General features: G+C 39.6%; 1 protein-coding gene and 1 pseudogene across 4 annotated transcripts in view; one reads left to right on the forward strand and one right to left on the reverse strand.

Moving 5' to 3' along the window:
* The window catches only part of LOC132112477 (kinesin-like protein KIF26B), an 88,509-nt gene extending 79,542 nt beyond the window's left edge, over positions 1-8,967 (forward strand). For 3 of the 4 annotated variants that reach the window (XM_059519963.1, XM_059519965.1, XM_059519966.1), the window contains 5 exons: positions 1,415-1,586; positions 1,694-5,087; positions 6,362-6,564; positions 6,638-6,788; positions 7,002-8,967. In XM_059519963.1, the coding sequence (XP_059375946.1) occupies positions 1,415-1,586; positions 1,694-5,087; positions 6,362-6,564; positions 6,638-6,788; positions 7,002-7,150 (4,069 nt within the window). In that variant the 3' untranslated portion in view covers positions 7,151-8,967. The remainder of the gene's footprint in view (positions 1-1,414; positions 1,587-1,693; positions 5,088-6,361; positions 6,565-6,637; positions 6,789-7,001) is intronic. The other variant, XM_059519964.1, reaches the window with a different exon arrangement.
* A 3,444-nt stretch (positions 8,968-12,411) lies between these two features.
* LOC132113366 (histone-lysine N-methyltransferase SMYD3-like) overlaps positions 12,412-12,768 on the reverse strand; it is a 31,634-nt pseudogene continuing 31,277 nt past the window's right edge.

Raw genomic sequence — 12,768 nt, forward strand, 5'->3', positions numbered from 1 at the left:
TGATAATGTTCAAAAAAGTTTTTTTTTTCTTACTTCTCTCATGTTTTCATCGAGAAACCTGAGATGTTTGTGCCGAGGGTCTAGGGCAGACGCGAGAAGAGGAGTTTTCACTGCATTCTCCAAGTTAGCGGTGTTTATTCGTTGCTTGAGAGATGCTGCAACAATGTTCTTGGATCACTTTCTGTGATTCTCCACGGCATATTTGAAGTACTAGAAGACCGTAGTTCTTTTAGGGGGCGTTCACATATCGCGTCTTTTGCATGCTCAAGTTCGTTATTTCCAATGTAGGCGCGCGGTATGCGTGCTCATAATGGAAGCGACGCGGTCGCGATGCGCACGCGGTGCGACGCGGTCCCGTTTTTTCCAGGCGCGTCCGAACAGCATCGAGTTAAAAACATCTAAACTTTCAGAATGCCGCAAGCGCACCGCAGGTCATGTGACAAGAACTAAACATTCAGCTTCATCCTTTCCTGTAACAACGTTGAAAGCTCAGCCAAGATGAAGGAACAGCTGATCATAGCTGTATATGGATTGCCATTTTGAAATTAACTTAGTAGCAGAGCTACGCCTCAGGAGAGCTTCTGCCCGAGCGCTTTGGAAAGAAGGAGAAAGCTGAGCGCATAGCCTTTTCCACGCCTTATTAGGCGCGATATGTGAATGGCCCCTTAATCATTCATTAATTATTTTTTGCTTGCATACACCTTCAAATATGCCGTGGAGAATCACAGAAAGTGACCAAATTAGGTTTTATTGTGAACTTTTTTTTTTTTTGCGAAATTCGAATATCATTTTTATTTATCGAATAATTAGAGCAGAACGAATATTCGAATGTTCGACTATCCGTGCACATCCCTATTGTATAGGTTATTTTTTTCTGAGAACTGAGAATGTGCATGTGCATATCGTAATGGTAGCTGACTCATCCTTGATAAGCAGATTTATATGTCACCTCTGATGGTTGCCATGAGGAAGGCAGACAGAACAGGAAATGCCAATCCAAGTCTCTCTTTCTCTGTAAAAAGAGACTGTCTGGCAGCCAAGGTTTTAGAATCAAGGTCAGCAAATAAAATGCAAAATGCCCAAATAGGTCGTGGATGTGTTTTAAAGAGTCTATTTCCACGAACTTTATATATTTCTCATACTTTTGAAAATCCAGCATTTAGCAACACAATATCCTTATTCTTCCATGAGGGGGCTTGGCGCCATGGCTTCTGTTTTCCAGGAAGAATGTAAAATAATGTGTCACACACATCTCCCGTAAATCCTGTATAATTCAACCAATCAGATGAAGACTTCGAAACTCCTGAATTGTTTACATATGCCATATGCATCAGACGTTCAGCCAACGATCCATGGGCGCGATGCCAGAGGCTGAGATTAGCCAGCTAATTATCTTCCCTTTTTTTGTTTACAGAGATAGTAAGCTAACCATGCTGCTACGTGAGTCCCTGGGAAACATGAATTGTCGCACCACCATGATAGCCCACATTTCTTCGTCCCCCAACAACTTCTCAGAGACTCTCTCTACCCTTCAAATTGCCTCTCGTGTTCTTAGGCTGAAGAAGAAGAAGGCTAAAGTAAGCGTGGTATGACACTATCCTTCGTTTTATTGAACTTTCTTTTAGTATAGAATGATGCATCATTGTATTCTATGTTTATTTGTTTAAAATGCAGTATTTTTTGTCTTCTGTAGCAATACACATCCAGTTCCTCTGGTGGTGAGAGCTCATGTGAGGAAGGAAGAATGCGTCGCCCAACACAGCTGAGAACCATTCATTCTAGAAATGTTGTTGATTCAGAAATGCCCCTGCTACACCTCTCCAGTGACCCAGAAGACTATTCCAGCAGTGAACAGTCATGTGACACAGTTATTTATGTAGGTCCAAATGGCTCCGCCCTCTCAGACAAAGAACTAACAGACAACGAAGGTCCTCCAGAGTTTGTTCCTATCATCCCATCCCTAAATAAAAATAAAGCAGATCTTAGCATGACGTCTTTGACATCACAACCATCTCAACAGGTTGTAGCCCCACTAGTTCAAGCCTCACAGTCTGTCCAACCTTTGCATACTGTTCATCCCCAGCCACTTCCACCTTTGCCAGAGGAAGGTGCTGAGCCAGGTAAAAAGGAGAAAGACTGTCTTAAGTGCAACACTTTTGCAGAGCTCCAAGAGAGGCTGGACTGTATTGATGGAAGAGAAGAGGTTACAAAATTTCCTTTTGAAGAAGTCCCTGCCAACAGAGCTGCCAAATTTGAGCCTGGCCATGGTCAAGTAGTAAAAGGGGGTCAGCAGTCCAGTTCTCCCAAGAGAATATCTGACCAGCAACTGAAGGAGATCCGTGAGGTGGTTGAAGAAGCAGAGATTGCTCAGTCAATAATAGAAAGCTTGACACAGTCTTCAACAGGCAGTTGTGGACTCTCCAGCAGCCGAAGCGTGACTGGCAGCAGCGGTATTGGGCAACTAACTCCTCTTCATAGAGCCAAGAGCTCCAGTTTACATGACAGCAGAGAATCCATCAGTGGTGGGAGCAGCAGTGAGAGTAAGCCTCGTCCTATGGGCTCTCCACGGTTGGGGATTGCCAGTCTTACTAAAACCTCAGAGTACAAACCACCATCCTCTCCCTCTCAACGCTGCAAAGTGTACACCCAGAAAGGAGTAATGCCTAGCACACCACCACACTCCTCACATAATCTCAATAAAGACTTTAGAAAATCATCTACAGAGTCTTTGCTTAATCCTGAGTCTAGAACCTCTCCGCTGGGGATGAACCCACATGTCCTAAAGAGATCTTCTTCATCCATTAGCCTTGGATCAGCTGAGACACTGTGTGATGATGTTCCCCAGCTGCCTTTGGACAATAAGAAAAATGTGAAGGACACCACAGCCACAGTTACACTGGAGCATCCTTTGGAACCCAGTGGAGAGGATGAGCTGGTGTTTACCCTGGTGGAAAAGCTGACAATTAGTGGGGTGATGGAAAATGGCAGACCAACCAGCATTATCAGCTTTAACAGTGACTGCTCGGTGCAGGCTATGGCATCGGGTTCAAGGCCTGTTAGTATCATTAGCAGCATGAGTGAAGACCTAGAGCATTACACCACTGCTCCCTGCATTACCCCTGCCACTGTCTCACAAGTCAACATTGCTAAATTCCTGCCTCTTAGCAAGATAGAAGTGGACGCCCAGGCAAGTCGTCGTTCCTCAATAAGTTCATGGTTGAGTGAAATGAGTACTGGCAGTGATGGTGACCATTCATGTCATAGCTTTGTTGCCCAACAGTGCTTTGGACAAGGTGAGGCAATAGCAGAAGATAGGCTTTTAGAAATTCAAGAAGAAGGAGACATAGACCCTGAGTCAAATAACCAAAAGAACATAGACAAAGAGAGTGATTCCAATAAAACTGATGTAAATACAACTAAACATAAACTAGACAAGCTGCCCTCAACCTCAAGTGGCTATGTTCATTTTAAGACCAACATTACAACTCACCCTTGTGCTGCTGTTAAGCCAATGGTTGTGCAGGACTTGCAAACCAAAACCCCTCTAGTCAAAGATCCCAAATCCCCACCTGTTCCAGTCTCAAGTGAGATAAATTTTGATGACCCTTGGATGAAAAGGGAGGGATGTGAAGAGACCAAGCTTTTGGACATGGTCTGTGATGTTAAGACAGAGAAGAGAACATCGGAATCTGTAAAAAAGAAATGGCAAGATGACAAGTTCAACTCGAGTGAAGCAGCATGTTCCCCTGATTCCATGAACCGGGTGGTGGATGGCTGCGAGATAGTATTCAATGCACCCGAAAGCATAACTCAAGTGTACTCTGCAGACATCCTCAGAACGGGTAGTCTCCCTCGTGCATGGCATCGCTTAAATAAGCAGGGAGATCTGGAAGACCCTACATACCGTTACATGAGTGGAGAGTATAAAAGCCTTGGGGTTACCACCTCCACTCCCTGCAGTCCAAGAGCCACACTCGAAAGAAGATGTTCCGCAGGGAGGCAAGGTATCTTTGCTCGTCAGAAAGGAATCCCACCATTGCCACCTGTAAGGAAATCTAGCCTTGACCAGAGGAATCGAGCAAGTCCACAGCATAATCCAGGAAATTCTCAGACACCAAACCATCATCTGTTTTTCCTTGGCAGCACACCTGAAGACCTGGGTGGTAAACATAAAGGACCAAATGTAGAGAGCAGCAGACTGTTCAGTGCCAAACTTGAGCATTTAGCAAACAGAACCAATTCCTTAGGAAGGTCTCATGGGGCACATCATGACTGTCATTCTTTAGAGAGGGCAGAAAGTTTGACCTCTCTAGGCTCTAAAGGAGGAGTTGCAAAAGACAGTACAATGCCAAGGACAGGTAGGAGCATCACCCGTTTGCTTTCATCACCTACCAATGGGCCAAATGGTAACAATAATGCACCACAATCACCCAAAGCAAGTCAATCCAAAATCTCTGCAGTTAGCAAACTCCTTATGGCAAGTCCCAAAGCTCGAAGCTTATCAACCTCCAGCACTAAGACCCTAAGTTTCTCCACCAAATCTCTTCCACAGTCAGTAAACCGAAGCTCAAGTTTGCCTCCTAATGGAAAGAACCAGAACCAAAATTCATGGTCAACCCAGTCCCTAAGTCGCAGCAAGGGGACAGGGTTAGCATCTAAGCTACCTTTAAGAGCAGTGAATGGACGAATCTCTGAGCTCCTACAAGGTAGCGCCAGCTCTCGTGCTGCCCAAGGACGAGGGGCTTCGGACACCGAAGAGAGAGGAGCAGCAGTCCAAGGAGAGGAAAGGCCAGAGGCCCATACTTTGCCCTCACCTTACAGTAAGATTACTGCCCCAAGAAGGCCTCACCGTTGCAGTAGCGGACAAGCCAGTGACAACAGCAGTGTGCTAAGTGGAGAGCTTCCTCCTGCAATGGGAAAAACTGCTTTGTTTTACCACAGTGGTGGCAGCAGTGGCTATGAGAGTATGATACGAGACAGTGAGGCCACAGGAAGCACATCATCCGCTCAGGACTCTATGAGTGAAAACAGCAGCTCTGTCAGTGGTCGCAGGAGCCTAAAGAATTCAAAGAAAAGAAGTAATTCAGGTAGGCAAATATCAGATGCTTAAAACTATGATTATTTATGATTAAAATCAAGAAAGCAACACAAAAAAATAATAATTTGGTAAAACTTAAAGTTTTTATTTATTATACCTGAAGGCTTTAAGTAAAGTGTTATGGTATTTATTGGTAGTTATGTATTTTACTACTTAATTGTTGTGTAATACAAAATATCAATGTACACACAAACACACATACACACACACCCAGACGGACATTTATAATTTTTCTATTTCTATTTTTTTTTTTTCTTCTGTATTTATAGTCTGCTTCTCAAGTCTGACAAGTGTATTCAGTGGCTCATCTTTTCATCCATCTTTCTACAGTTCAGCAATACAAAGATCTCAGCAAAATTAATGTAATCCCTAACGAACTATGCTCAAGAAAATGTATTGTACCACAAAGCTTTCAGGACTCATTCCAGATTATACTTGGAAGAAACAAAACTTTTTAAACAGCTCTACTCCGCGTACATGCTTGGATGATCTGTTATGATACCGACTGATAGCAGTTGCCAAACTTAGCTGTGGATGGTCTTTCAATATTTAGTGCTGCCTAAATTCCTGAATACCCACCTCCTCTCCTGTCTCTTCAGGCAAAGAATGTCACTCTATTTCTCGCCACCACAAAACTTTGCATTGTGGGAAAACTGAAAATGTAAATCCTGGCTCTGGAACAACAGACACAAAAGCTAGACCAGTACACGTTAAACCACAAAGAAAAGTAGTATTGTAATCATGTATACTACTCAATACCTTACTTGAAAAGGTCTTTGCAAGGATATGAAACCACAACGTACAGTTAAAATTTACATCACCTGCCAAGTGCTAATGTTCTTCTGGACGCAGAGCACTCTTATCTCCAAGGCAATGAGGGAAGACTGAAAGTTTGACCTATTTGGTGCTGTTTTTTTAGACCAAATGACAAGCTGAAACACATTAATATTACCTTGTTCCTTGGTTTTTAAATCAGATAACTTATCAGCAGACCTGGAACTGTCAATTTCTATGCAAATAAGGGAACCACTTCTAGCAAATTCCTCATTGTAGACTTCGTTCCTCCAGACTGGTCAGATAAATCAGATTACATGTCTGCATCAAATTGGTAGGAGTGCAGATTTGTGTAGGTTAAACTTTGGCTCAGCACTGTAACACACTTTGAAACTCTTTTTTTTTTTACCTGGTTTCATTACAAAACAAATCAAGATTGATAAAATATGTTTACATAGTGTTCATAACATGACATTGTTTCATCCATAGGGTCCCAGAGACGCCGTCTAATCCCTAACCTCACCTTAGACACCTCCTCTCCAGTGAGAAAGCCGGTCATCAGTCCAGGGGTACGCTGGGTGGATGGTCCCCTCCGGCCCACACAGAGGGGTTTAGCTGAACCTTTCGAGATTAAGGTTTATGAGATTGATGATGTGGAACGTCTACAGAGGAGGCGAACCGTAGGCAATAAGGTAAGAGTGAGCAGCAGTGTTTCAACTGCACTTCTTCTGACAGTGCTCATACTTATTGTTGTTGTGCCCTCAGGAACTGGTATACTTTAGTGCCAAACTGAAGATTTTAGAGCATCGGCAACAGAGAATCTCAGAGGTGCGGGCCAAGTACGATTGGTTGAAGAAGGAACTAGAGCAAACCAAACAACATCTGATGCTGGAGCCAGAGAAATGGACCACTGAATGTAAGCCATTTGCACAATTTTGTGTTGATATAAATGGTACTTTAGTGAACCGTTTCAAGTCCAAGAAATAGTCATATATGAACAAAACAAAATGAATAGCAAATTCACTCATAGCTATGCAACCTGCAGGTATTGAAAAAAGTTTTTTTTTTTTTTTTTTTTGACTGTGTGATTTAACCGGTCAGTTAGCATCAGTTTCTTTCACTTTTGCAGTTGACCTTCAGCAGACGTTTGAAGTGGACTCTCTGGAGTACTTAGAAGCTCTGGAGTTTGTCACGGAACGACTGGAGAACCGGGTGAACTTCTGCAAAGCTCATCTGATGATGATCACATGCTTTGACATTACCCGTCGGCGACGGTAAAAAATTTGCCAAGTATTAAGGACAAGTGAAAGTGGAAAAGGCTCAGCAGAGTGTATGTGAGCAAGTCAATCAATAAAATTATGGCTGAAATGATTGGGAAAATATAAAGGATTAATATTTTTTCTAAAATGGATTTTGGTGGGGAGCGGAAAATGTTGGACATTTGTAGAGTTGACGAAAAAAAAAGCATTGTCCCACATAGATGGATGCGCACTTTGGAACTATGGAGTCGTTGTTTGTGAAAATGGCTTGCTCGCTTGCTGTGAACAAACTAATTATATTGCCATAAGTTGATAAAAGAAAAAATCGTTAAAGAAGATGAATGAAAAACAACAAAAAGGACGACAAGTGCCTTGTGAACACTTCAATATGTTGGAAATCTATGGGCAAAAATCCATATTTGTGTACAGACGGTGCTAGCATAAAAAAAAAATACATACAAACAAACAAACAAACAAAAATGTTTAAAAAGTAACAAGAAAAAGAAAATACTGCTTGTTAAATTATGTTTAATCTCTTTGATGCTGTCTCTGTATTTCTATTGTTATACACTAGTCACATTCAACTGAACTGTTATGTGTGTTTTATATAATTTTTTGTATTCTTGGACACACTGAGACCACACAGAGTGTTTCATATTCCATGAAATAGCGCAGCACGGCATCTAGAAGAATGATTCCTGCAATGGCTCATTGATTTTTCACATCCCCTGCGGTTATGGTGACATTTTCAGCAATGTGACGCCTCGGGCTCGGCTGCTCCAGTGTGTCACGGTTGAGAGGCGAGAAGAATCCTCAGTCTGGCAGGACCAACATGGATCTTTAATATCAATAAGAAACAAAAACTTTAATGCATGCCAACTTCTTGGCCATTTTTAAAGTGTAACTTCCCATTATAATTTTTAATTTGTTTGTCTAATAAAACTTAGTCAAATTTAGTTGCGCTGCATTCCAGATCAGATTGGTGCACATGTCTGGTCATTGGTCATTTAACTCTATGTGGTCTCATTGTAAGTGTTCTGACACTTTGGTATAAATCTGTTTATATATACAGTAGATATATGGTGCTTGAGACAGTTTCAGCCCTAAACGTTGAGTATATAGCCTGTTTCTGGTACTAACTAAAGACTTCATATGCTTTTCCATTCCCGCTTCACTCCTCTTCCCTGCCCTGATCCTCGCCAAAGCAAAGGGGAGTGACATTCCTGCTGCCCTTTGACCTTTTGGCATTGTAATGAATGAAGGATATTATTTATTTTTTACCTCAGGAGGCCTGTATGACAGAGATGCTTATATTCTATAATTTATTTAGCCTGCAAAGCACTATGCATTTAAATTGTACAGTAGCTAAATTCATGCCATATATATAAAATATACTTCTATATTTCACTTTTGTTCTTTATATATTATATAGGTATTGTTTTTGCATTTCTTTGTAAACGCATCTATCGCCAAATCATGGGAGACAAGAGAACAAGCAATTTCCATGTTTATTCATGAAACGTTTTTTTCATCACAACCCGTCACATTCTTCAGCATCTGTGGATCGTTCAAGTAAAGCATTGTGTGATATGCGGTACAATGTGCAAAGAATATCGTCCTAAATGCGCTTTAATGTCATGTGAATAGAAAGGAAAAACAAAAAAGACAGAGTTTGGCATTATAGATGTATGAGGGAAAATGAGGAAAGTTGTCAACATATTGCTTCATGTTAATACTGCGACAGTCAACATGATTTCTTGTTCTATGGGGAAAAACACAGCCTGAATGAGAGTTTGATTGGCATATGGACTGATGTAAATAAAGGATGTTTTGGAAGCTTCATTGTTTTTTCTGCCTTATTCTGAAGTGACAACTAAAATAATTTGAATCCTCTCTTAAAACAGTTCTCGATTCAATATATATATAATTTATTTTTATTAGTTGCCCACCACATTTTTGCAGATCTTTTTTTTAAATGGAATTTTTGATTAAATGATTAAATTTATCTGCTTGCAGACAAGAGTGATCTTCATCGGCTTTGATGAACAGCCATCAACCACAGATACAGTTCGATAGAAAATCATATCAGACATCAAAAGAACACAAGGGAGCTTTATAAGTATATAATTCACCCTGACAGGACAGATACAGGTAATAACACATCTTATCAGTGATCCTGGTGCTTAGTGTGTTAGTTATCTTTGTGATAAAAGTGAAGTAATTTAGATTTAGAACTGACTAGGAAATGTTGAGTATGTGTGTGTGTATAGTGACTTATTTGTTATAAAACCTCATTTTTTTCTATAATCTTCAGGTGCTGTTCAGTCAATTTGTATACTATTAAAATATTATTGATCTAAAGTATAGTACATTAATTTCATAAACGATTTTGACTGCCATGCAAACAGCAGCTGAGGGTTGGGTAACTAAAAATAAAATTTTATTCCATTTGACTTTTGGTGAAACATGACACAGAACAAGATTTGTGGCTGGACTCGTTCACGTTTTGTTAGGAATGATGTCATAGGCTTAACAAAGTGTGAGTGTTATAGAGGTTGGACTGCTGACAAGTCGTTGCTCTATACTAACTTCCTCTATTTCCTCTTAAGCCCCATTCTATCCAACAGAATGACATTTTTTAAGATGTTATCTCATCTCAGAGAAGCGCACCTCCAAAAGCTGTTTGCTTTAGTTGTCCCAGAGTTATGAGAGGAGAGGAGGTGGAATGAGACGTGTAATCCCGTCTATCTGTATCCTGACACTCATGAGGGTTAAAAAGATTTAGTAACAATAACACGCTCTGGAAAAATGTCCGGAAAAGTGTCATCTGTGCTGATCCAGACCAACCAAAGACATATTCTATCTTACATAGATTTCCAGTATAAGCTCAGCCACTAACTTTATTAATTATTAGATTTTTTACACATCACTAAAATGACATTTAACAAAAAGGATATTATTAACAAAGGCCAGTTCCTTGTATATAACAAAAGAAAGTCACATTTAAGTCACTTAAAACAATATTTACAAAAAAAAAAAAAAACATCCTAGTGATATACCTGGAACATTTCTTAATGAAATGCCAGTTTTTCATGTTTGCATGTAAATGGCAGCATCTGTTCAAACCAGAGTATTGGATTTATTTAAATTATGTCTTACATTCACTTAACTGTGATAAGTGTGAAAAATTATTCATGTGTTTTACATTTTCAAAAAACTGTAAAAGTATTTGATTCAACATATTAAGGCATATGAGGGGAATATTTACTGAAACGAAGGATTAACCCACATTACAAATCAAGTACTTACTGCAATAACACAGCCCAGATGGTAAAAGCAGAGCATAAGAACAAAAAGCAGCTGCTGAAATATGTTTATGAAATCAGAGCAAAAAGCATGGTCATGCCAGGGTAACTGTGATGATTGAAGTTAATGTTGAGAAGCTGAAGCACAAATCTGAGGTGTGTGCTGTATGGAGTTGTTTTATGTATCACAGCAGTTATTGCTGAAAAGGTGTTGCCTTTCACAACAGCTGATTATGTGAACAAAAATTGCATCTGAATACATCTGAAAAGAAGTGAAAATTATAAGATGGGAAGCTTAAACTAATGTATATATAGTGCATGACTACAAAATTACTAAAATGTAAACTTTAAATAATATTAGAACAACACATATTTGAATCATTTTATTTCTCCCAAGTGACCAAAACATATGCGTATGAATCTAAGAATATGCAGCTACTGTACAAATAAAAAATCATTCAGACTTTGTAACAGCTGCATGACTCCACATTTTAAAAGTGACAGTATTTCTTTAAAGGGTACATAACATACACAGTTTCACCTAATCTCATGTTAATCTTGAGTACCTATAGAGTAGTACTGCATCCTTCATATATCCAAAAAGTCTTTAGTTTTATCATATTTATAAAAGAAAAATACAGCTTTCCGGTTCTTTCCGGAAAAAGCCGAGCTCCTGGAGGCGTGCCGTAGTCAGAGCTATAATACTGATGTTTCTTGTTGTTTCCATTAACATATATTCACTTATGTGCTGATTTCCAACAAAATACAGAAATCTGATGCAATTGTTACTTACACAAATGGGGTCTTTTATCACAGGGACGGTTCCATGTTGTAATAACAAACGATGTGCAAATCCTGTGTCGACTTGGGCCTTGTTTATAAAACATTCATCACTCAAATGACCAGAACACACAAACGCACTCGATACACTCCTGCCCCGGAAAAACAAACTGCATCCACTGTTCATGTAACGCTGGGTTCTTGGGGAAGCTGAACACGGTAAACTTTCCCTCACATCCAAAAATACACTTATTTGAAGGCATTCTCGAACAAATCCTATGCAGCGCTGCCGACGATTTTGAAGCGCTTTGATGTGCGCGATCTCGCTCTCCTCTGGTCAACGTGTGCGCGGACGCGCTTTTCCGGGAGAAATGCTCGTATAAGGAGTTCCATTCTCGTCTACGTCATTAGATCCATGATCCAAAAAAAAAAAAAACAGCCGAAACTTGTACCAACCTGGAAGTAAGATTTTTGGCACAGAAATTCTCATTCATTCTTCTAAATTATTTTTTCAAACTTTGGCAATGTTTAGCATGAGAATCCATCTCTTTAACACTGTGAACAACTCTGAATACTCGAAACACCATTGTATCCTCCCTTTAAGTTTATCATTTAAATTTAGCATGATTTTTTTCTCTTGCAACCACTCATTTGGGGTCAAAATACATAGACATATGGCTTTCTTTTTAATAATAATTACTATACTTTGGATTGAGTGTTAAAAGTGAAGGGGACAGCAAGTTGAACTCAGAATAGAAAAAAGTGCAATGAATTAAAAAACAACAACAAAAACAATCTGAAATGGACTGAAAAAGCACAGCAGAGTACTGTAGATTTTTTCCTCTGGCAAGCGCAGTAGAAGAAGCAGAGAAAGAAAGAAATATATATATATATATATATATATATATATATATATATATATATATATATATATATATATATATATATATATATATATATATATATATATATATATATATATATATATATATATATATATATATTTTTTTTTTTTTTTTTTTTTTTTCAGTTGAATTCTAAAGCAGCTGGTTTGATACACAGCGGCACAAAAGCAGGTGGCAGACACAACCATCCAGAAACATCCCATTTGCGTATTGATTGACAGCCAGTGTGTGAAAGTATTGTCGGAGAGGAGTTTGGGGCTGTTGCTCTCTGTATGATGGCACATATCAGCCTAGACTCGACCCAGCTCAGTCTGGCACTTGCTCAGTTTTCTCCTCCACATTAGTCTGGGTGCGAGCCGTCCCGTGGGTCACCTTTATGATGTCATAGGCCTGAGCGGGAGCAGGAGAGATGCTTGAGTTAAATGATTGTCATATGGGGGAAGAACATGCATTTAAAGGATTGAAACTGGAGCTGTAAGAGTCCAAAGCAGCCGTTATGTTACTGTGGGATTTGGCTGCTGCACCAAGAGCGTCACGGTTGAAATTTTAGTAAAAGAAATGTGGCATATTAACGCTCTTCTTCCATTATAAGGTAAAAAAAGATAAAATATAATTATTATAGTATATATATCTATATATATATATAT

This window comes from Carassius carassius, chromosome 32, assembly GCF_963082965.1.
Source record: "Carassius carassius chromosome 32, fCarCar2.1, whole genome shotgun sequence".
Taxonomy (NCBI): Eukaryota; Metazoa; Chordata; class Actinopteri; order Cypriniformes; family Cyprinidae; genus Carassius; species Carassius carassius.